General features: G+C 45.3%; 1 protein-coding gene and 1 pseudogene across 18 annotated transcripts in view; one reads left to right on the top strand and one right to left on the bottom strand.

Moving 5' to 3' along the window:
- Positions 1 to 22,081, bottom strand: part of LOC310888710 (arrestin domain-containing protein 3-like) — a 494,161-nt pseudogene that overhangs the window by 282,825 nt on the left and 189,255 nt on the right. The gene's annotated exons all lie outside the window — the stretch shown is intronic.
- LOC310888706 (transcription factor RFX3-like) overlaps positions 1 to 22,081 on the top strand; it is a 258,874-nt gene that overhangs the window by 116,783 nt on the left and 120,010 nt on the right. For 10 of the 17 annotated variants that reach the window (XM_083815661.1, XM_083815657.1, XM_083815658.1 and 7 more), the window contains one exon: positions 209 to 306. In XM_083815661.1, the coding sequence (XP_083671787.1) occupies positions 209 to 306 (98 nt within the window). Of the gene's footprint in view, positions 1 to 208; positions 307 to 11,036; positions 11,247 to 11,646; positions 11,802 to 16,585; positions 16,678 to 22,081 lie in introns of all 17 variants that reach the window. The other 7 variants (XM_083815664.1, XM_083815663.1, XM_083815665.1 and 4 more) reach the window with 3 other exon arrangements.

The following is a 22,081-nucleotide window of genomic DNA, read 5'->3' as shown; positions in this document are numbered from 1 at the left end:
GACAAGGGCATGTGTCTCCAGTGTTAGTACTCCACTTTCCGTATTACAGAATTGCAGCACAATACTGCATTCTGTGTTATTTAGGAATTGTGAGAACAGGTATATCCCATGACTCAGGATTGTTTAGAAGCTATTAGATGCACTGAAGCACTAGTCACTCTTTTTTATAAGGTAAACTAACCCATATTTCTGGTGTTTGCGTTTACAGGTACAGCAAGTACAGACTGTGCAACCAGTACAGCATGTCTACCCACCCCAGGTTCAGTACGTGGAGGGAAGTGACACAGTCTATACAAATGGAGCTATGTAAGTTGGTTATTGATCAAATTTATAATTTTTACTAAAATATGAATTTAAATGCACATTCTTTTAATGACATCATATGGACTACTGTATTTTAGGTAGCAAAGTCAAATTATGAGCCTTCAGATGTTGCAATTCACATGTAATAGAACAAATTTAGTTTTTCCTTTTTTTTTTTGCGAAAGAAAATTATTTCCAGTCCTGTGTTTCATGTTTGAACTTCAACCTAAATGTGACATAGCATAGAAGTAAAAATGTTGCTACTTGTAGATCTTAAATGACATTCAGTGTATATTTGCATAAAGTAATGAAAAGTGTAGTAAGCTTTCTTTACCTTGGATTGTATCATTCTCTGTGGAATGGAATGGAATGGAATGGAATGGAATGGAATGGAATGGAATGGAATAGCATAGCATAGCATAGCATAGCATAGAAAAGAATAGAAAAGAATAGAATAGAATAGAATAGAATAGAATAGAATAGAATAGAATAGAATAGAATAGAATAGAATAGAATAGAACAGAACAGAACAGAACACAATACAATACTATATCCCGAGTTGGAAGGGACCCATAAGGATGATCAAGTCCAACTCCTGGCACCACACAGGTCTATCCAAAAATTCAGGCCACATGACTGAGAGCATAGTCCAAACGCTTCTTAAACTCAGACAGGCTTGGTGCTGTGACTACTTCCCTGGGGAGCCTGTTCCAATGGGCGACCACCCTCTCGGTGAAGAACCTTTTCCTGATATCCAACCTGAACCTCCCTTGTCACAGCTTGACTACATTCCCTTGGGTCCTATCGCTGGTCACCAGAGAGAATAGATCTGTGCCTGCCCCTCCGCTCCCCCCCATGAGGAAGTTGTAGCCCGGGATGAGGTCTCCCCTCAGCCTCCTCTTTTCGAGGCTGAACAAACCAAGTGACCTCAGCCACTCCTCATATGTCTTCCCCTCTAGGCCCTTCACCATCTTTGTAGCCCTTCTCTGGACAGTCTCCAATATTGTTCATGGCACTGGAAAGCCAACTTATAAGGCTTTTTGTAAAATTGCAAATGGCTTAGGTCAAGGCACCTAAAAATGAAAGAACAAAAATACAATGAAAAAGGTAGCAAGTTGACTGTTGTGGTTTAACCTAGCTGGCAGCTAAGCACCACACAGCTATTTGCTCACCCTCCCCCCTCCCTCTCTGGGATAGGGGAGGGAATCAGAAAAAAATCTGAAAGCTCGTGGGCTGAGATAAAGACAGTTTATTAGGACAGAAAAGAAAGGAAAATAATAACGATAATGATAATAGTACTACTACTAATAATGTGTACAAAACAAGTGATACACAGTGCAATTGCTTACCACCCACTGACCGATGCCCAGCCTATCCCTGAGCAGCCAGCCCCCCTACCCCAGCTAGCCACCCCTATATGTTGTTTAGCATGACGTCAGATGGTATGGAATACCCCTTTGGCCAGTTTGGGTCAGCTGTCCTGGGTCTGTCCCCTCCCAGCTCCTGCTGCACCCCCAGCCTGCTCGCTGGCAGGACAGAGCGAGAAGCCGAAAAGTCCTTGGCCTGGTGTAAACACTGCTCTGCAACAATTAAAACATCAGCATGTTATCAGCGCTCTTCTCATCCTAATCCAAAACATAGCACCCTACCAGCTACTAGGAGGAAAATTAACTCTATCCTAGTTGAAACCAGGACAATATATCCACCCCTTATTCCATACCATTTATGTCATGGTTACACACTTTCCAATACATTACAATTAATCACCACTTTTCATATATGTATATAAAATGTCCACTGAGTGTGTGTAGTCCATGACTGACTTTGGGCTCCATCTGTCCCAGCAGTCTTTCAGGGCAGAAGAGATGGTGTGTGATATTGGATCGTCACATGTTGAAGCCTGTTCTCGTTCCATCACATCTCTGTGCTTGTACAATTCTATCAAAATTCATTCATCATTATCTGTGTGCCTGTTACTGTAATACCATTAATAGGCCACTGATATATAGCAATCATGGTATTGATGACGTACAGTATTATATAATAATTAACATAATACAATTCAACTCATGGGCTATTCTCACCCAATATTAAATCCCTTCGAGGTACACATCGGACCTCCCCATTCCTTTTCATTACCCACCAAGTGCATCCAGGTCCCTGAGCAAAAGCAATTCCACGAATGGGTTTGCCTTTTCCTGAGGCAGGAGTAACCCAGACTGTCTTACCCAGCATGTTTCTTACATGTACTATAGCGACTTTACCCTTTCTACAGTGCGTAACAGGTTTGATTGGGCAAGTCCGTTTCAGTTGGCAGATCCCCTAGTGTTGACTAACCAGGTGGCCTTTGCCAAATGTGTATCCCAATATTTGAATGTCCCAGCACCCACTGCTTTCAGTGTAGTCTTTAACAGTCCATTGTATCGTTCAACTTTTCCAGAGGCTGGTGCATGATAGGGGATGTGATACACCCACTCAATACCATGTTCTTTGGCCCAAGTGTCTATGAAGTTGTTTCAGAAATGAGTCCCATTGTCTGACTCAATTCTTTCTGGGGTGCCATGATGCCATAGGACTTGCTTCTCAAGGCCCAGGATAGTGTTCCAGGCAGTGGAATAGGGCACAGGATATGTTTCCAGCCATCCGGTGGTTGCTTCCTGCATTGTAAGCACGTGGCGCTTACCGTTGCGGGTTTGAGGGAGTGTGATGTAATCAGTCTGCCAGGCCTCTCCATATTATATTTCAGCCATCGTCCTCCATACCAAAGAGGCTTTGACTGTTTGGCTTGCTTGATTGCAGCACATGTTTCACAATCATGAATAACCTGTGCAATAGTGTCCATGGTCAGGTCCACCTGCCTTTAGAATTAGAATGGGTCCACGAGCCCATCTCTATGTTGCATCTCTGCCTTGATTGCCTGAGGTGTCATGGGCTCACCAAGCCATAAATAATTCACCCTCATGTTGCCAGTCCAGATCTACCTGAGCCACTTCAATCTTAGCAGCCTGATCCACCTGCTGGTTGTTTTAATGTTTTCCGTGGCCCAGTTCTTGGGTATGTGAGCATGTACGTGGCATACCTTTACAACCAGGTTCTCTACCCGGGCAGCAATATCTTGCCACAATGCAGCAGCCCAGATGGGTTTGCCCCTGCGCTGCCAGTTGTTCTGCTTCCATTGCTGTAACCACCCCCACAGGGCATTTGCTACCATCCATGAATCAGTATAGAGATAGAGAACTGGCCACTTTTCTCGTTCAGCAATATCTAAAGCCGGCTGAATGGCCTTCACTTCTGCAAACTGACTCGATTCACCTTCTCCCTCATCAGCTCCTGCAACTCATCGTGTAGGACTCCACACAGCAGCCTTCCACCTCCGATGCTTTCCCACAATACGGCAGGACCCACCAGTGAAGACGGCATATTTCTTCTCACTTTCTGGTATCTTGTTTTGTAGCAGGGCCTCTTCAGCACGTGTCACCTCCTCCTCTGGTGATATTCCAAAATCTTTGCCTTCTGGCCAGTCCGTGATCACTTCCAAAATTCCTGAGCGACTGGGGTTTCCTATTTGAGCCCACTGAATAATCAGTGCAACCCACTTCCTACATGTAGCATCAGTTGCATGATGTGTAGAGGGGACCCTTCCTTTGAACATCCAGCCTAGTACCATCAGTCAGGGTGCCAGGATGAGCTGCGCTTCAGTACCGACCACTTCTGAAGCAGATTGAACTCCCTCATATGCTGCCAATATCTCCTTTTCGGTTGGATTGTAGCGGGCCTCAGATCCTCTGTATCCCCGACTCCAAAACCCCAGGGGTTGACCTCAAGTTTCCCCAGGCTTGTTCTGCCAGAAGCTCCAGGTGGGACCATTCTCCCCGGCTGCAGTGTAGAGCACATTCTTTACATCTGGTCCTGTTCGGACTGGCCCGAGGGCTACTGCATGAACTATTTCCTGCTTAATTTGTTCAAAGGATTGTCATTGCTCGGGGCCCCATTCGAAATCATTCTTCTTACGGGTTACTTGGTAGAGCGGGTTTACAATCAGACTGTAATTCGGAATGTGCATTCTCCAAAAACCCATGACACCTAGGAAAGCTTGTTTCTTTTTTCCTAACTGGTGGAGACGTAGCTGTTATCTTGTTGATCGCATCCATTGGGATTTGACGACGTCCATCTTGCCATTTTATTCCTGAGAACGGGATCTCCTGTGCAGGTCCTTTGACTTTATTTTGTTTTATGGCAAAACTGGCCTTCAGAAGGATTTGGATTATTTTCTTCCCTTTCTCAGAAAATTCCTCTGCAGTGTCACCCCACACAATGATGTCATCGATGTACTGCAGGTGTTCAGGAGCTTCCCCCTGCTCCAGCGCAGACTGGATCAGTCCATGGCAAATGGTAGAGCTATGTTTCCACCCCTGGGGCAGCCGATTCCAGGTGTATTGGACACCCCTCCAAGTGAAAGCAAACTGTGGCCTGCACTGTGCTGCTAGAGGGATGGAGAAAAATGCATTAGCGATATCAATTGTGGCATACCACTTGGCTGCCTTTGATTCCAGTTCATACTGGAGTTCTAGCATGTCCGGCACTGCAGCACTCAGTGGTGGCGTGACTTCGTTCAGGCCACGATAGTCCACTGTTAGTCTCCACTCACCATTAGACTTTCGCACTGGCCGTATGGGACTATTAAAAGGTGAATGAGTCTTGCTGATCACTCCTTGGCTCTCCAGTTGTCGAATTAGCTTATGGATGGGAATCAGGGAGTCTCGGTTGGTGCGATATTGCCGCCGGTGCACAGTTGTGGTAGCGATCGGCACTTGCTGTTCTTCGACCCCCAGCAACCCCACAACAGAAGGGTCCTCTGAGAGACCAGGCAAGGTAGACAACTGTTTAATGTCCTCTGTCTCTAAGGCAGCTATGCCAAAAGCCCAGCGGAACCCTTTTGGGTCCTTGAAATGTCCTCTCCTGAGATATGTCTATGCCAAGGATGCACAGAGCATTTTGTATACTCTCCTGTACTTGTATTTGCTGAAAGCAAGAAATACAATGTGAAAATATGTTGAACATAACTTCTCTGTCTGGGATATGAACTCCTAAACAAGTTCGTTACTGTCCATCCCGACACTTGTGAAGAGATAAAAAGGCCATTCTCCGGGAAAAGATTCTATTGCCAGTAATACACAGTGGCTCGGGTCTTATGCTAGAATCATCATATAATAATCAGCTTTACTCCTGACTCAAGTACAGTGTGTTTGAATTGTTTTTAAACAAAGAAATGTGGCTTTTTTCCTATACAGTATTTTTTTATTCATTATAGGGGTACTAAAAAGTTTTCACAAACATTTTGACTTAGAAAAACTTAGAGATTCTTTTTTTAAAAAAAGTTTTTCCTCATTGCTAATTTATTTTATGGTAATATTTATTAGGAAGTTGTGTGACAGAGTAAATTTTGGGGATTTTTTTTTTCAAAATAAAAATACTTAAAATCAGGAAAAGGAAAAAAAGGTGAAACAAAAATAGAATTATTAGTTTACGTCTTTACTAAATTAAACAAATTTTCCCATTTTTGGCCAGCCGCAGTTGGTACTTTTTCCAATTATCCAGAAAAAAAAAAGAGGCCTGCCTATGATGGGGGATTTCTACAAAGTAATGCTTGCAAATATTTTCCTGAGTTGCTTCTTAAAACATAGCTCTCTGACATATGGTCTGATTTTTGGGTGGTCCTATGCAGACCCAGGATTTGGACTCGGTGATCCTGGTGGGTCCTTTCCAACTCAGGATATTCTCTGATTCTGGGTTTCATCTTGATATTAGAAAGGAATTTTTAACAGTGAGAACAACTAATCACTGAAACAGTCTCCCCAGGGATGTGGTAAATTCTCCATCACTGAAGTTTGTCAAGATGCAACTGGACAGTGTGATAGATCATAGAATCATAGAATGGTCTGGGTTGGAAGGGACCTTAAAGATCATCTAATTCCACCCCCCCGCCGTGGGCAGGGACACCTCCCGCTAGACCAGGTTGCTCAAAGCCCCATCCAACCTGGCCTTGAACACTTCCAGGGATGTGGCATCCACAACTTCTCAGGGCAACCTCTTCCAGTGCCTCACCACCCTCACAGTAAAGAATTTCATCGTAGAATCATACAATATCCCGAGTTGGAAGGGACTCACAAGGATCATCGAGTCCAACTCCTGGGTCCCCAAAGGACCACCCAAAAAATCAGACCATGGGTCTGAGAGCATTGTCCAAACGCTTCTTGAACTCTGGCAGGCTCGGTGCCATGACCACTTCACTGGGGAGCCTGTTCCAGTGCCCAACCACCCTGTTGGTGAAAAACCTTTTCCCTGCATCCAGCCTGAACCACCCCTGTCACAGCTTCAAGCCGTTTCCTCAGGTCCTATCTCTGGTCACCAGTGAGAAGAGATCAGTGCCTGCCCTTCCGCTCCCCCTTGTGAGGAAGCTGTAGACCACCATGAGTTTTCCCCTCAGTCTCCTCTTCTCCAGGCTGAACAAACCAAGTGACTTCAGCCGCTCCTCATACATCTTCCCCTCCAGACCCTTGATCATTTTGTAGCCCTCCTTTGGACATTCTCTAACAGTTTTATATCTTTGCTATACTGTGGCGCCCAAAACTGCACACAGTACACAAGATGAGGCCACACCTGTGCAGAGCAGAGTGGGACAATCACTTCCCTTGACCAGCTAAGCCATTACTTCTTGTCCTATCTCTACAGTCCCTGATAAATATGATCTCATCTAGGATCCCTTTTCCCACAAAAAGGTTAGCACTGATGACCTTTGAGGTCCCTTCCAACCTGGACTGCTTTATAATTCTTTGCAATGCTGTTTAACTGCATCATACATTTCACTAATAATTTTTCCTGATAAACAGACCCAATTCCGAGACCATCTAAGGAACCGGAAGGTTCTCAAGTCCATGGGACCTGATGTGATGCATCCAGAGATCCTAAGGGAACTGGCGGATGTAGTTGCTAAGCCACTGTCGATCATATTTGAGAAGTTGTGGCAGTCCACTGACTAGGAGAGGGGAAACATAACCCCCACTTTTAAAAAGGGAGAAAAGGAAGACCTGTGGAACTACAGGCTGGTCAGTCTCACCTCTGTGCCTGGCAAGGTCATGGAACAGATCCTCCTGGAAACAATGCTAAGGCACATAGATTCATAGAATCATTAACGTTGGAAAAGACCTCCAAGATCATCTGGTCCAACCATCCCCCTACCACCAATATCACCCACTAAACCATGTCCCTAAGCACCAAGTCCAGCCTTTCCTTAAACACCCCCACGGATGGTGACTCCACCACCTTCCTGGGCAACCCATTCCAATGCCTGACTACTCTTCCTCAGAAGAAATTTCTCCTCATTTCCAATATGAACCTCCCTTGGTGCAACCTGAGGCCATTCCCTCTTGTCCTATCACTAGTTATCTGCGAGAAGAGGTCGACCCCCAGCTCCCCACAACTTTCTTTCAGGTAGTTGTAGAGAGCGATAACGTCTCCCCTGAGCCTCCTCTTCTCCCGTATAAACAACCCTAGCTCCCTCAGCCGCACCTCATAAGACTTGTTCTCTAGACCTTTCACCAGCTTCACAGCCCTTCTCTGGACACGCTCCAGGGCCTCGATGCCTTTCTTGTAGTGAGGGGCCCAAAACAGAACACAGTACAAAAGGTGCAGCCTCACCAGAGCAGAGTACAGGGGGGCAATCACCTCCCTGGTCCTGCTGGCTACACTATTCCTGATACAAGCCAGGATGCCATTGGCCACCTGAGCACACTGCCGGCTCATGTTCAGGTGAGCATCGACCAACACCCCAGGTCCTTATCCTCTGCACAGCTTTCCAGCCACTCTGCCCCAAGCCCGTAGCGCTGCATGGGGTTGTTCTGACCAAAGTGCAGGACTCAGTGCTCAGCCATGTTGAACCTCATCCCATTGGCCTCTGCCCATCGACCCATCCTGTCCAGGTCCGTCTGCAGGGCCTTCCTACTGTCCGTCAGATCAACACTCCCCCCTCCCCCCCAACCTGGTGTCATCCGCAAACTTACTGAGAGTGCACTCAATGAGGGTGCACACATGGAAAATAAGGAGGGGATTGGTGACAGTCAACATGGCTTCACTAAAGGCAGATTGTGCCTGACAAATCTGGTGGCCTTCTACAACGGGGTTACAGCATTTGTGGATAGGGGAAGAGCAACTGACATCATCTACCTGGACTTGTGCAAAGTATTTTGAAAGGTCTTGGAGAACAGGAGAGGTGCCTGAGGACTGTAAGAAAGCCAGCATTACTCCAGTCTTCAAGAAGGGCAAGAAGGAAGACCCAGGAAAGTACAGGCCAGTCAACCTCACCTCCATCCTTGGAAAGGTGATGGAGCAGCTCATCCTGGAGACCATCTCTAAGCACGTGGAGGAAAAGAAGGTGATCAGGAATAGTCAGCATGGATTCATCAAGGGGAAGTCATGTTTAACCAACCTGATAGCCTTCTACTGGCTGGATGGACGAGGGGAGAGCAGGGGATGTTAACTACCTTGACTTCAGCAAGGCTTTTGACACTGTCTCCCATAACATCTTCATAGACAAGCTCTGGAAGGGTGGAATCCATGAGTGGACAGTGGGTTGGATTGAGAACTGGCTGGATGGCAGAGCTCAGATGGTTGTGCTCAACGGTGCTGAGTCTAGTTGGAGGCCTGTGGCTAGTGGTGCCCCCCAGGGGTCGGTACTGGGTCCAGTGCTATTCAACTTATTCATCAGTGACCTGGATGAAGGGACAGAGTGCACCTTCAGCAAGTTTGCGAACAATACAAAGCTTGGCAGAGTGGCTGACACACCAGAGGCCTGTGCGGCCATTCAGAGGGACCTGGACAGGCTGGAGAGTTGGATGGAGAGGAACCTCCCGAGGTTCAACAAGGGCAAGTTCAGGGTCCTGCACCTGGGGAGGAACAACCCCAGGCACCTGTACAGGTTGGGGGCTGACCTGCTGGAGAGCAGCTCTGCGGAGAGGGACCTGGGGATCATGGTGGACAACAAGTTAACCATGAGCCAGCAATGTGCCCTTGTGGCCAAGAAGGCCAATGGGATCCTAGCCTGCATCAGGAGGAGTGTGGACAGCAGGTCAAGAGAGGTAATCCTCCCCCTCTACTCAGTTCTGGTGAGGCCACACCTGTAATATTGTGTGCACTTCTGGGCTCCCCAGTACAAGAGGGACATAGAACTTCTAGAGAGGGTTCAGCATAGAGCCATGAAGATGATTAAGGGATTGGAGCATCTGTCCTATGAGGAAAGACTAAGTGAGCTGGGCCTGTTTAGCCTAGAGAAGAGGAGATTGAGAGGGTTATCAACCTCTACAAATACTTGAGGGGACAATGTAAAGAGGATGGGGCCAAACACTTCTCAGTGGTGGCCAGTGATTGGACATGGGGTAACGGGTATAAATTGAACCACAGGAGGTTTCATTGCCATATGAGGAAGAACTTCTTTATGGTTCGGGTGACAGAGCACTGGAACAGGCTGCACGGAGAGTTTGTGGAGTCTCCTTCTTTGGAGATATTCAAAACCTGCCTGGATGGAATCCTGTGTAACATGCTCTAGGTGACCCTGTCTGAGCAGGGGGGTTGGACTAGATGATCTCTGGAGGTCCCTTCCAATCTCAACCATTCTGTGCTTCTGTGATTCTGTGATTCTGTGATTTTGACACTATTCCACATGATATCCTTATCTCTAAAATGGAGAGACATGGATTTGACGGATGGACCATTCGGTGGGTGTTGTGGTTTAACCCGGCTGGCAGCTAAACACCACACAGCCGTTCGCTCACCCTCCCCCCTCCCTCTCTGGGATGGGGGAGAGAAACGGGAAAGTGAAGCCTGTGAGTTGAGATAAAGACAGTTTATTAAGACAGGAATATAATAATAACAATAATAATAATAGTGATAATGATAATAGTATTAATAATAATAATGTGTAAAAAACAAGTGATGCACAATGCAATTGCTCACCACCCGCTGACCGATGCCCAGCCTATCCCCGAGCAGCCGGCCCCCCCACCCCGGCCAGCCACCCCTATATATTGTTTAGCATGACGTCAGATGGTATGGAATACCCCTTTGGCCAGTTTGGGTCAGCTGTCCTGGGTCTGTCCCCTCCCAGCTCCTGCTGCACCCCTAGCCTGCTCGCTGGCAGGACAGAGCGAGAAGCTGAAAAGTCCTTGGCCTGGTGTAAACACTGCTCTGCAACAATTAAAACATCAGCATGTTATCAGCGCTCTTCTCATCCTAATCCAAAACATACCACGCTACCAGCTACTATGAGGAAAAATTAATTCTGTCCTAACTGGAACCAGGACAGATATCCACCCCTTATTCCATACCATTTATGTCATGCTCAGGTTACACTCTTTCCAATACAACTTACCACTGGTCATTGGTACCATTCCTCTGCATCCATTTGGTAGCAGAACATCAAGTGTGAGCAGCCAGGGTAGCATGAACATGAGTTGGCTTAGTCTGATACTGCCTGAAAGACCGGAAGGTAACTTAACAATACAAATCCCAGTCAATTTGCTAGTCTATTCTTATTTAATCACTGCCATCTTGTGAACAGACTTGAATTACATCCTTTCATAATAAAGCCCACACAAAATCTGTTGTGGATGTTTTCTTGTCTCCTGTTTGTCCTGTGTAAAAGAACAAAGTTTCTTCCCTCCCTGCCTTTCTCTCTCTAGGAAAGGCAGTGAAAATCAGATGCCTTGGAAGCTGGCAGAAGTAAAAGTGCAGGATGCCACTTTATCTGAGCACAGCTTCATTGCTTTCACCTTCAGTATCCTGATCACATCCTTGGTTATAAGGAATTGCAACCAATAATAGAAGTTTCTGTGATTGCTCACCAAACTTAGTAGCCAAGACTTTGTGAAAAGTTAATATTCTTTTCTATGGTAAATCTCTTATGGCTAAAGAAGGAACTATGCATTATCTCCTTCCCTCTGTTTTCATATATCTTTAAAAAATAAAAAATAATAATAATAAAAAATTAAGTATAAATCCCAGAGTCGGATTTCTGGAGTCCAGAGGACTGCAGTGTTCTGTCATTACTACCTTTACAGAAATACATTGTCTTTGGTATGCTTTAAATTTTAAGGGGATGATTAAGCCACAATAAACAGTGGTCATTCTGGTTTTTTGAACATAAGCTTATCTTGGAATAAAAGGAAATAGCCTAATCTCCCCTTTTTAAACAATTTTTAAGTTACCTACCTGATGGTGGTTTAAAGTTTAGCATATGTCACGTTATATATTTTAACATGCACAAGAACTTGTTTGAACGTCTCCCTTCAGCACCTCCTAGCTATGCAGAAGTGGTCACAGAGGAACACAGACGGTCTAGCCTTGCACCTATATCTTCTTGTGATGATTTTGAGAGAGTGCTTCAGGGACCTTTATTTGCGTATGTCCAGGAGTTCCATTTTCTGCCTCCACCCTTATATTCAGAAGTAGGTACATCTGGCAAAACTGTTTCTCCTTCTGTAGATCAAGAGAAACCATTTAAATGATGAACAGAGAATAATCTGTTCTGTTTTTTCTTTTTTTTTTTTGGCGGGTGGTGGTGGTGGTTTGCAAGATGCATGTGAATTACATCAAGATTTTTTTCCATGCCTGTTTTACAGCATGGGTAACCCTCGCTTTTTTGTAAATGTGACCTCTGCAACCTTACATTTAAAAGGTGCTCTGTAAAGTGCCTTGGTTCTTCTATGCTATTTTCTGGAGCTGTGGATAGGGAAGCCACCTTTCCTTGACAGCACTCTTTCTAGTCAGTACTTTCTGGAATTTTTCAAAGTGTTGTTTACCATTTCAGCAGTAACTTGTTTCTTATTTCTGTAATAAATAAGGCTTTTAGCTCTTTCACTTCTACTGCTTCCTAACATTTTATAGCAAGCACTAAAATATTTAGCCTGAGTGTGTGTTTAAGTACTGTGGATGTAGAGCTTTCAGAAGCTTCATGTATGAAAGTAACATATTGGCATTTATTTCTGACCTGGAGTTTGCTGAAATACAGAGTTCTTCAATGCTTTTGACCTTTACAGAGCTAAAAATGCATCACTGAATAATCTGGAATGAGATACAACTTTCAAAGCTTTTCACCTTTATTTTTTCAAGAAAAAGCAGTGTTATAGGACACAGTATTCACAGAAATACTGTCCCCTGGTAAATTTTAGACTGGGAATCACAGAATGTTGGGGATTGGAAGGGACCTTGAAAGATCATCTAGTCCATATTATCTTAATCTTGTGAATTTTGATTTTATTTCTTGCAGTTGATTCTAAAACGCTCTGGATTGTTGTGGTTTCTTTTTTCCTTCTCTCCTCTTTTCCTTTTGGTTAGATTGATCCAGATCTGCCTACAGCTGAAAGACTATCTTGCCTCTCTCATTAAAGGAACCCATAAAAAGCTGATTTGACTTGGGTTTTGAATCAAACTTGTGTTGAAGATCAAGGTGTCATAGTGGAGATGTGCTTTCAGAATAAGATGTATTATTCTTGCCTATATGATGAATAAATGAAAACAAGCTATGGTCATGCTTTGACACCTACAGCGCATCATAGGACTGCTCCACATATTTGAATGCATGAGTGCTTTCATGCTGTGCATGCCCCCCCCATCAATATCAGCACGTACTAGGAGCAGCCTTACTAGCCTACAGTTGTGTGTCAAAACACTTAAACGATCTTGTAAGAGAAGGATGGCTTCCTCTTAACATTTGAAAATTTGCACAGGATTACTGCTTGTGTTATGTGGTTAAGTGTCGCTACAGCTTTTTATCATTTATGATGTACTGCTGTTATTACCTCACCTTACTGGTCTGTGATCTGCACAACAGAGCAAAAGAAAGCTTTGACCAAAAAAAAAAAAAAGGCAATGAAGACTGACAAATTGACTGATTCTTTTTCTGAGCATGCACCTGGTCAGAGTTGTCCTAGTAGGCTGATCATGTATCACCTCTTCAGCTTGGATCCTATTGGAGATTTATTTACAAACATCACATGCTATCAAGTCAATCCTTGATGTATGTTTTGCAGCCCACTGTAGTAGATGAGCAACAGATATGTGGGAGTGGAGGAAGAGATAACAGAAGGAAAATAAGAGTTTGACAAGACTGTATGCATACCTTCTTGATTTCTTTTAAGAACTTGTTGCCTTTGTACTACTGTTGGAAAGCAACATTTTCTTACAGATTGCCTGAAGATCACTTAATCTCAGGTGAACTTATTGCTTGCCAAACTGTTGGAATGCTATTTTTGTTACATTGCACTGCTGGACTGATTCTATTGTTTTATGTTGCTGTTTTGCTCCTGTTTGAGAGGAGGGACTTTGGATAGGGATGTGCTCAAAATTTACAGTATAAAATCATAAAATCATAGAATAGAATCATAGAATATCCCGAGTTGGAAGGGACCCATAAGGATCATCTAGTCCAACTCCTGGCACCACACAGGTCTGCCCAAAGTTTAGACCATGTGACTAAGTGCACAGTCCAATTGCTTTTTAAATTCAGACAGGCTTGGTGCAGTGACTACGTCCCTGGGGAGCCTGTTCCAGTGTGCAACCACCCTCTCGGTGAAGAACCTCTTCCTCATGTCCAGCCTAAACTTCCCCCGCCTCAGCTTAACACCATTCCCGCGGGTCCTATCACTGGTGTTTACAGTGAATAGGTCACCTGCCTCTCCGCTCCCCCTCGCGAGGAAGTTGTAGACTGCAATGAGGTCCCCCCTCAGCCTCCTCTTCTCCAGGCTGAACAGGCCCAGTGACCTCAGCCGCTCCTCATATGTCTTCCCCTCTAGGCCCTTCACCATCTTCGTCGCCCTCCTCTGGACACTCTCCAACAGTTTAATGTCCTTTTTGTACTGTGGTGCCCAGAACTGCACACAGTACTCGAGGTGAGGCCGCACCAGCGCAGAGTAGAGCGGGATAATCACTTCCCTCGACCGACTAGCGATGCCGTGCTTGATGCATCCCAGGATACGGTTGGCCCTCCTGGCTGCCGGGGCGCACTGCTGGCTCATATTCAACTTGCTGTCAACCACAACCCCCAGATCCTTCTCTGTGGGGCTGCTGTCCATCATCTCGTCACCCAGTCTGTACGTATAGCCAGGGTTGCCCCGTCCCAGGTGCAAGACCCGGCACTTGCTTTTGTTAAACTTCATGCGGTTGGTGATCGCCCAGCGCTCCAGTCTGTCCAGACCTCTCTGCAAGGCCTTTCCACCCTCAGCCGAGTCCACAACTCCTCCAAGTTTGGTGTCGTTGGCAAATTTGCTCAAAACACCTTCTAGTCCTACATCCAAATCATTTATAAAAACATTGAAGAGGACTGGCCTTAAAATGGAGCCTTGAGGGACCCCACTAGTGACCAGCCGCCAGCCAGATGTGGCCCCATTTACCACAACCCTTTGAGCCCTGCCCGTCAACCAATTGCTCACCCATCGTATGATGGTTTTGTTCAGCTGTATGCTGGACATTTTGTCCAGTAGGATCCTATGGGAAACCGTGTCAAAAGCTTTGCTGAAATCCAAAAAGATCACATCAGCTGGTTTCCCTTGATCGACTAGATGGGTGATCTTATCATAAAAGGAAATCAAATTTGTTAGGCAGGACCTACCCCTCGTGAACCCATGTTGGCTGGGACCAGTGACTGCATTGTCCCCTAGGTGTGCTTCAATAACTTCAAGGATCATCTTCTCCATAATTTTACCAGGCACTGACGTGAGACTGACAGGCCTGTAATTGCTGGGGTCTTCTTTCTTACCCTTCTTGAAAACTGGCACAACATTTGCCAGCTTCCAGTCTACTGGGACCTCTCCAGATTCCCAAGACCATTGAAAAATAATTGAGAGAGGTCCCGCGATGACGTCAGCCAGCTTTCTGAGCACCCTGGGATGAATCCCATCTGGACCCATGGACTTGTATGGATCCAGGTGGAGCAGCAAATCCCGCACACGTTCAGGGTTGGTTGGGAGTTTGTCATTCCCACCGTCATGGTCCTCCCGCTCAGGGCACCCAGGGTCCCGAAGCCCATCATCAGCATTGAAGACAGAGGTGAAGAAAGCATTAAACGTCTCTGCTTTGCCTATGTCACTGTCTGTGAGGAGACCTTCCCCGTCAAGTAGCGGACCTATGTTTTCTTTGGTTCTCCTTTTTCTGTTCACATATCAAAAAAAACCTTTTTTATTGTCTCCCACAGACATGGCCAGCTTCAACTCTAGTTGGGCTTTGGCCCCGCGAATTTTCTCCCTACAAACACGAATGAATGGTTTGGGTTGGAAGGGACCTTAAAGATCATGTAGTTCCAACCCCACCTGCCATAGGCAGGGATGCCACCCACTAGATCAGGTTGGCCAAAGCCCCATCCAACCTGGCCTTGAATGCCTCCAGGGATGGGGCATCCACAACTTCTCTGGGCAACGTGTTTCAGTGCCTCACTACCCTCACAGTCAAGAATTTCCTCCTAACATCTGATCTACATCTCCCCTCTTGTAGTTAAAAACCATTCCCCCTTGTCCTATCATTATCTACCCGAGTAAATAGTCCCTCTCTATCCTTTTTATAGGACCCCTTTAAGTACTGAAAGGCCCTAGTGAGGGCTTCCCAGAGCCTTCGCTTCTCCAGGCTGAACAACCCCAACTCCCTCAGCCTGTCCTCGTAGGAGAGGTGCTCCAGCCCCTTGATAATCTTTGATGAAGATGAAAAATGATGAAGCCATTCCATGTGATAACATATTTGCCAGCACTTATGCTAGAGATGTGTAAAAAGTTATCTTTTCATAAATCATGTAACTATTGCCAAAAAGATATTCTTCTGATACTGGCTACTTAAAAATTAGTCAATCATGCTTCTCCTTGTGCAGTAAAACAGCTTAGAAGGGAGGGGGAAAGGGAAAGCTGGTATTTCTGTATTGTGCTCTGCCTTGTTCTTAAAGCTTCAAATAAATATGACATAATGGGCTTTTCCATAAGTGGCCTTTATGAAAATATGAAAGATTCAAGAATGACAACAGGGTGATTAAAAAGTCACCTTTTCAGTGATTCAGTTCAAAGGTTTGGGCTTTGATAAATGAGAATAAGGGGCAATAAGGAAGTTGGGTAACATACTCTTTGTCTGACCTTGTGAATCTCCATTTCCTGTACCCTCTCCAACCAGACAAAATTTTAAAGGCTGATTAGATTGTTAGCAAGAAAGGGCATAGAATGTTAGGTGGCTTAACTTTTTTTCTTTGTTTTAACAGACTAGTGAACAGTTCCTAATATGCCTAGCGTTGAAGGACTTATTACATTCTAATGGGAAATTGCATGTGAATTGGAATTGACTGATGTTCTAGTAAGTGACACTGCATCACAGTCTGTGATCAGAGTTTAAAAAAAAAAACTATTAAGCTATTTTGTTACTTGTTCAGAGGCGTAACAGGTTCATAGCCCAATATTTGATATAGAAACTTGATCTGAATTAAGATGAAAAAAAGTGAAATCTAAGAATTAGAGGAAAAAGTGCAATATTAAATGTTTGCTTTATTGATTATGTTCTATGGATGTTTGTACTCTACGTTTTGGTGATGATTGTCCTTACAGACTTTTTTTTTAATGAGAACTATGTGGAAAGCAACTTATTTTCTTGTTTTTCCTTGTGGAAAATAAACATTTAAAAAAAAATAAATTTTGAAGTGCTTTCATAAAAAGCCATGAAATTGTTTATAACTTAAACATTTAATGTATGTCTTCTATAAAACAATAGCCGTAAGGTTCAAATTACTGGGGAAATATATAAGAAAAGTGTTTCTGGATTTACTCTACTGATTAGCCCAAGGGCTAATCACTGATATAAAGAAAAAGGAACTGATCTCTTGGGGCTATGTCCTAGATTGGAAACTACAGTGCAACATCCTACAGTGGGGAAAAACGCAAATAACTTACAGGCTATAAATGCCTTTCCTGATGCTGTCTATAAGTTACTGTAGCTGGTGACCTCCTGTTCAAGTTGCCTAGTATTTTCCAGTACATAATATGGGGTGGGGGTGGTGTAGGGAACACACATTTTGGTAGGAGTGGGAAGAAATTGGGAAAGGGGAATTACTTTAAAGGCCATATAACTTGAAGGTTTGCAATTGGGAGCTGAAGGTTGGTTTGTTGACCTGAGGTTGATAAGATGCTTTTTGCTGTTTCCTTGGAAGTTTGTTACCAGATATTGAAAGTTGCTATCTGGTTCGTTCAGTAGAGCTTTGCAAGATATTAATAAAGCTCCTCTTAATTCCAGCAACGAAGCACTGCCACAGCATCTTGTTACTGCATATAGCTGATCCTCTGACAGAATGCATTACCATTCTTTGGTATCAAAATGGCATTTGACATAAGGGAAGGTTCACTAGGCTAGCAGCCAGGGACTCAGGAATCCGATATATACACTTCCTGTCTATTGGGGTTAAAGGTACTGAAGATGACTAAACTGTCGGGTATTGTACAGTATGTTTTATGATGTAAAACACAAAAACCTTACAGCAGTCTTCCTGTACCAAAATGGGGCATACAGAAAAGCTGGGGAGCGACATTTTGTCAGAGAGTGTAGTGATAGGACAAGGAGTAATGGCTTTAAACTAAAAGAGGGTAGGTTTAGATTAGATATAAGGAGGAAAGTCTACTGTGAGGGTGGTGAGGCGCTGGAACAGATTGCCCAAAGAAGCTGTGGATGCCTGTTGTGGTTTAACCCGTCTGGCAGCTAAACACCACACAGCCGTTCGCTCCCCCTCCCCCCTCCCTCTCTGGGATGGGGGAGAGAAACAGGAAAGTGAAGCCGGTGAGTTGAGATAAAGGCAGTTTATTAAGACAGGAATATAATAATAACAATAATAATAATAATAGTGATAATGATAATAGTATTAATAATAATAATGTGTAAGAAAACAAGTGATGCACAATGCAATTGCTCACCACCCGCTGACCGATGCCCAGCCTATCCCCGAGCAGCCGGCCCCCCCACCCCGGCCAGCCACCCCTATATATTGTTTAGCATGACGTCAGATGGTATGGAATACCCCTTTGGCCAGTTTGGGTCAGCTGTCCTGGGTCTGTCCCCTCCCAGCTCCTGCTGCACCCCTAGCCTGCTCGCTGGCAGGACAGAGCGAGAAGCCGAAAAGTCCTTGGCCTGGTGTAAGCACTGCTCTGCAACAATTAAAACATCAGCATGTTATCAGCGCTCTTCTCATCCTAATCCAAAGCATACCACGCTACCAGCTACTACGAGGAAAAATTAACTCTGTCCTAACTGGAACCAGGACAGATATCCAGCCCTTATTCCATACCATTTATGTCATGCTCAGGTTACACTCTTTCCAATACCTTGTAATTAATCACCATTTTCATCTATGATATATAGCAATCATGGTAGTGATGACATACAGTATTATATAATAATTAACATACTACAATTCAACTCATGGGCTATTCTCACCCAGTATCAAATCCCCTTGAGGTACACACCGGACCTCCCCATTCTTTTGCATTACCCACCAAGTGCATCCAGGTCCCTGAGCAAAAGCAATTCCACGAATGGGTTTGCCTTTTCCTGAGGCAGGAGTAGCCCAGACTGTTTTACCCAGCATGTTTCTTACGTGCACTACAGGAACTTTATCCCCTTCTACAGTGCGTAACAGGTTTGATTGGGCAGGTTCAGCTCGGTTGGCAGATCCCCTAGTATTGACTAACCAGGCAGCTTTTGGTAAATGTGTATCCTAATGTTTTGAATGTCCCAACACCCATTGCTTTCAGTGAAGTCTTTAACAATCCATTGCATCGCTCGATTTTCCTGGAGGCTGGTGCATGATAGGGGATGTGATACACCCACTCAATACCATGTTCTTTGGCCCAAGTGTCTATAAGGTTGTTTCGGAAATGAGTCCCGTTGTCTGACTCAATTCTCTCTGGGGTGCCATGTCGCCGTAGGACTTGCTTTTCAAGGCCCAGGATAGTGTTCCGGGCGGTGGCATGGGGCACAGGATATGTTTCCAGCCATCCGGTGGTTGCTTCCACCATTGTAAGTACGTGGCGCTTGCTGTTGCGGGTTTGAGGGAGTGTGATGTAATCAATCTGCCAGGCCTCTCCATATTTATATTTCAGCCATCGTCCTCCATACCAAAGAGGCTTTGACCGTTTGGCTTGCTTGATTGCAGAACATGTTTCACAGTCATGAATAACCTGTGCTATAGTGTCCATGGTCAGGTCCACCCCTCGATCACGAGCCCATCTGTATGTTGCATCTCTACCTTGATGGCCTGAGGCGTCATGGGCCCATCGGGCTATAAATAATTCACCTTTATGTTGCCAGTCCAGGTCCACCTGAGCCACTTCAATCTTAGCAGCCTGATCCACCTGCTGTTTGTTTTGATGTTCTTCAGAAGCCCGATTCTTGGGCACATGAGCATCTACATGGCGTACCTTTACAACCAGGTTCTCTACCCGGGCAGCAATATCTTGCCACAATGCAGCAGCCCAGATGGGCTTGCCCCTGCGCTGCCAGTTGTTCTGCTTCCATTGCTGTAACCACCCCCACAGGGCATTTGCTACCATCCATGAATCAGTATAGAGATAGAGAACTGGCCACTTTTCTCGTTCAGCAATATCTAAAGCCAGCTGAATGGCTTTCACTTCTGCAAACTGACTCGATTCACCTTCTCCCTCAGCAGCTTCTGCAACTCGTCGTGTAGGACTCCATACAGCAGCTTTCCATCTCCGATGCTTTCCCACAATACGACAGGACCCATCAGTGAACAAGGCATATTTCTTCTCATTTTCCGGTAGCTTGTTGTACAGTGGGGCTTCTTCAGCACGGACCACCTCCTCCTCCGGTGATATCCCAAAATCTTTGCCTTCTGGCCAGTCCAGAATCACTTCCAAGATTCCTGGGCGACTGGAGTTTCCTATTCGAGCCCGCTGAGTAATCAGTGCAACTAACTTGCTCCATGTAGCATCAGTTGCATGATGTGTAGAGAGGACCCTTCCTTTGAACATCCAGCCTAGTACCGGCAGTCGGGGTGCCAGGAGGAGCTGCGCTTCAGTACCGACCACTTCCGAAGCAGATCGAACTCCTTCATATGCTGCCAATATCTCCTTTTCAGTTGGAGTATAGCGGGCCTCAGATCCTCTGTATCCCCGACTCCAAAACCCCAGGGGTCGACCTCGAGTTTCCCCAGGTTCTTTCTGCCAGAGGCTCCAGGTGGGACCATTCTCCCCGGCTGCGGTGTAGAGCACATTCTTTACATCTGGTCCTGTTCGGACTGGCCCGAGGGCTACTGCATGAACTATTTCCTGCTTAATTTGTTCAAAGGCTTGTCGTTGCTCAGGGCCCCATTCAAAAGCATTCTTCTTACGGGTTACTTGGTAGAGCGGGTTTACAATCAGACTGTAATTTGGAATATGCATTCTCCAAAACCCCACGACACCTAGGAAAGTTTGTGTTTCTTTTTTGCTAGTTGGTGGAGACCTAGCTGTTATTTTGTTGATCACATCCATTGGGATTTGACGACGTCCATCTTGCCATTTTATTCCTAAAAACTGGATCTCTCGTGCAGGTCCTTTAACTTTATTTTGTTTTATGGCAAAACCGGCCTTCAGAAGGATTTGGACTATTTTCTTCTCTTTCTCGAAAACTTCCTCTGCAGTGTCACCCCACACAATGATGTCATCGATGTACTGCAGGTGTTCAGGAGCTTCCCCCTGCTCCAGAGCAGACTGGATCAGTCCATGGCAAATGGTAGGGCTGTGTTTCCACCCCTGGGGCAGCCGATTCCAAGTATATTGGACTCCCCTCCAAGTGAAAGCAAACTGTGGCCTGCACTGTGCTGCTAGAGGGATGGAGAAAAATGCATTAGCGATATCAATTGTGGCATACCACTTGGCTGCCTTTGATTCCAGTTCATACTGGAGTTCTAGCATGTCCGGCACTGCAGCACTCAGTGGTGGCGTGACTTCGTTCAGGCCACGATAGTCCACTGTTAGTCTCCACTCACCATTAGACTTTCGCACTGGCCTTATGGGACTATTAAAAGGTGAATGAGTCTTGCTGATCACTCCTTGGCTCTCCAGTTGTCGAATTAGCTTATGGATGGGAATCAGGGAGTCTCGGTTGGTGCGATATTGCCGCCGGTGCACAGTTGTGGTAGAGATTGGCACTTGCTGTTCTTCGACCCTCAGCAACCCCACAACAGAAGGGTCCTCTGAGAGACCGGGCAAGGTAGACAACTGTTTAATGTCCTCTGTCTCCAAGGCAGCTATGCCAAAAGCCCAGCGGAACCCTTTTGGGTCCTTGAAATATCCTCTTCTAAGATTGTCTATGCCAAGGATGCATGGATGTTGTGGTTTAACCTGGCTGGCAGCTAAACACCACACAGCCATTCGCTCACCCTCCCCCCTCCCTCTCTGGGATGGGGGAGAGAAACGGGAAAGTGAAGCCTGTGAGTTGAGATAAAGACAGTTTATTAAGACAGGAATATAATAATAACAATAATAATAATAATAGTGATAATGATAATAGTATTAACAATAATAATGTGTAAGAAAACAAGTGATGCACAACGCAATTGCTCACCACCCGCTGACCGATGCCCAGCCTATTCCCGAGCAGCCGGACCCCCACCCCGGCCAGCCACCCCTATATATTGTTTAGCATGACGTCAGATGGTATGGAATACCCCTTTGGCCAGTTTGGGTCAGCTGTCCTGGCTCTGTCCCCTCCCAGC

Source organism: Anser anser (genome assembly GCF_964211835.1).
Source record: "Anser anser genome assembly, chromosome: W".
NCBI lineage: Eukaryota > Metazoa > Chordata > Aves > Anseriformes > Anatidae > Anser > Anser anser.
The sequence above is the reverse complement of the archived record's forward strand: the minus strand, read 5'-3'. Positions and strand labels throughout refer to the sequence as shown.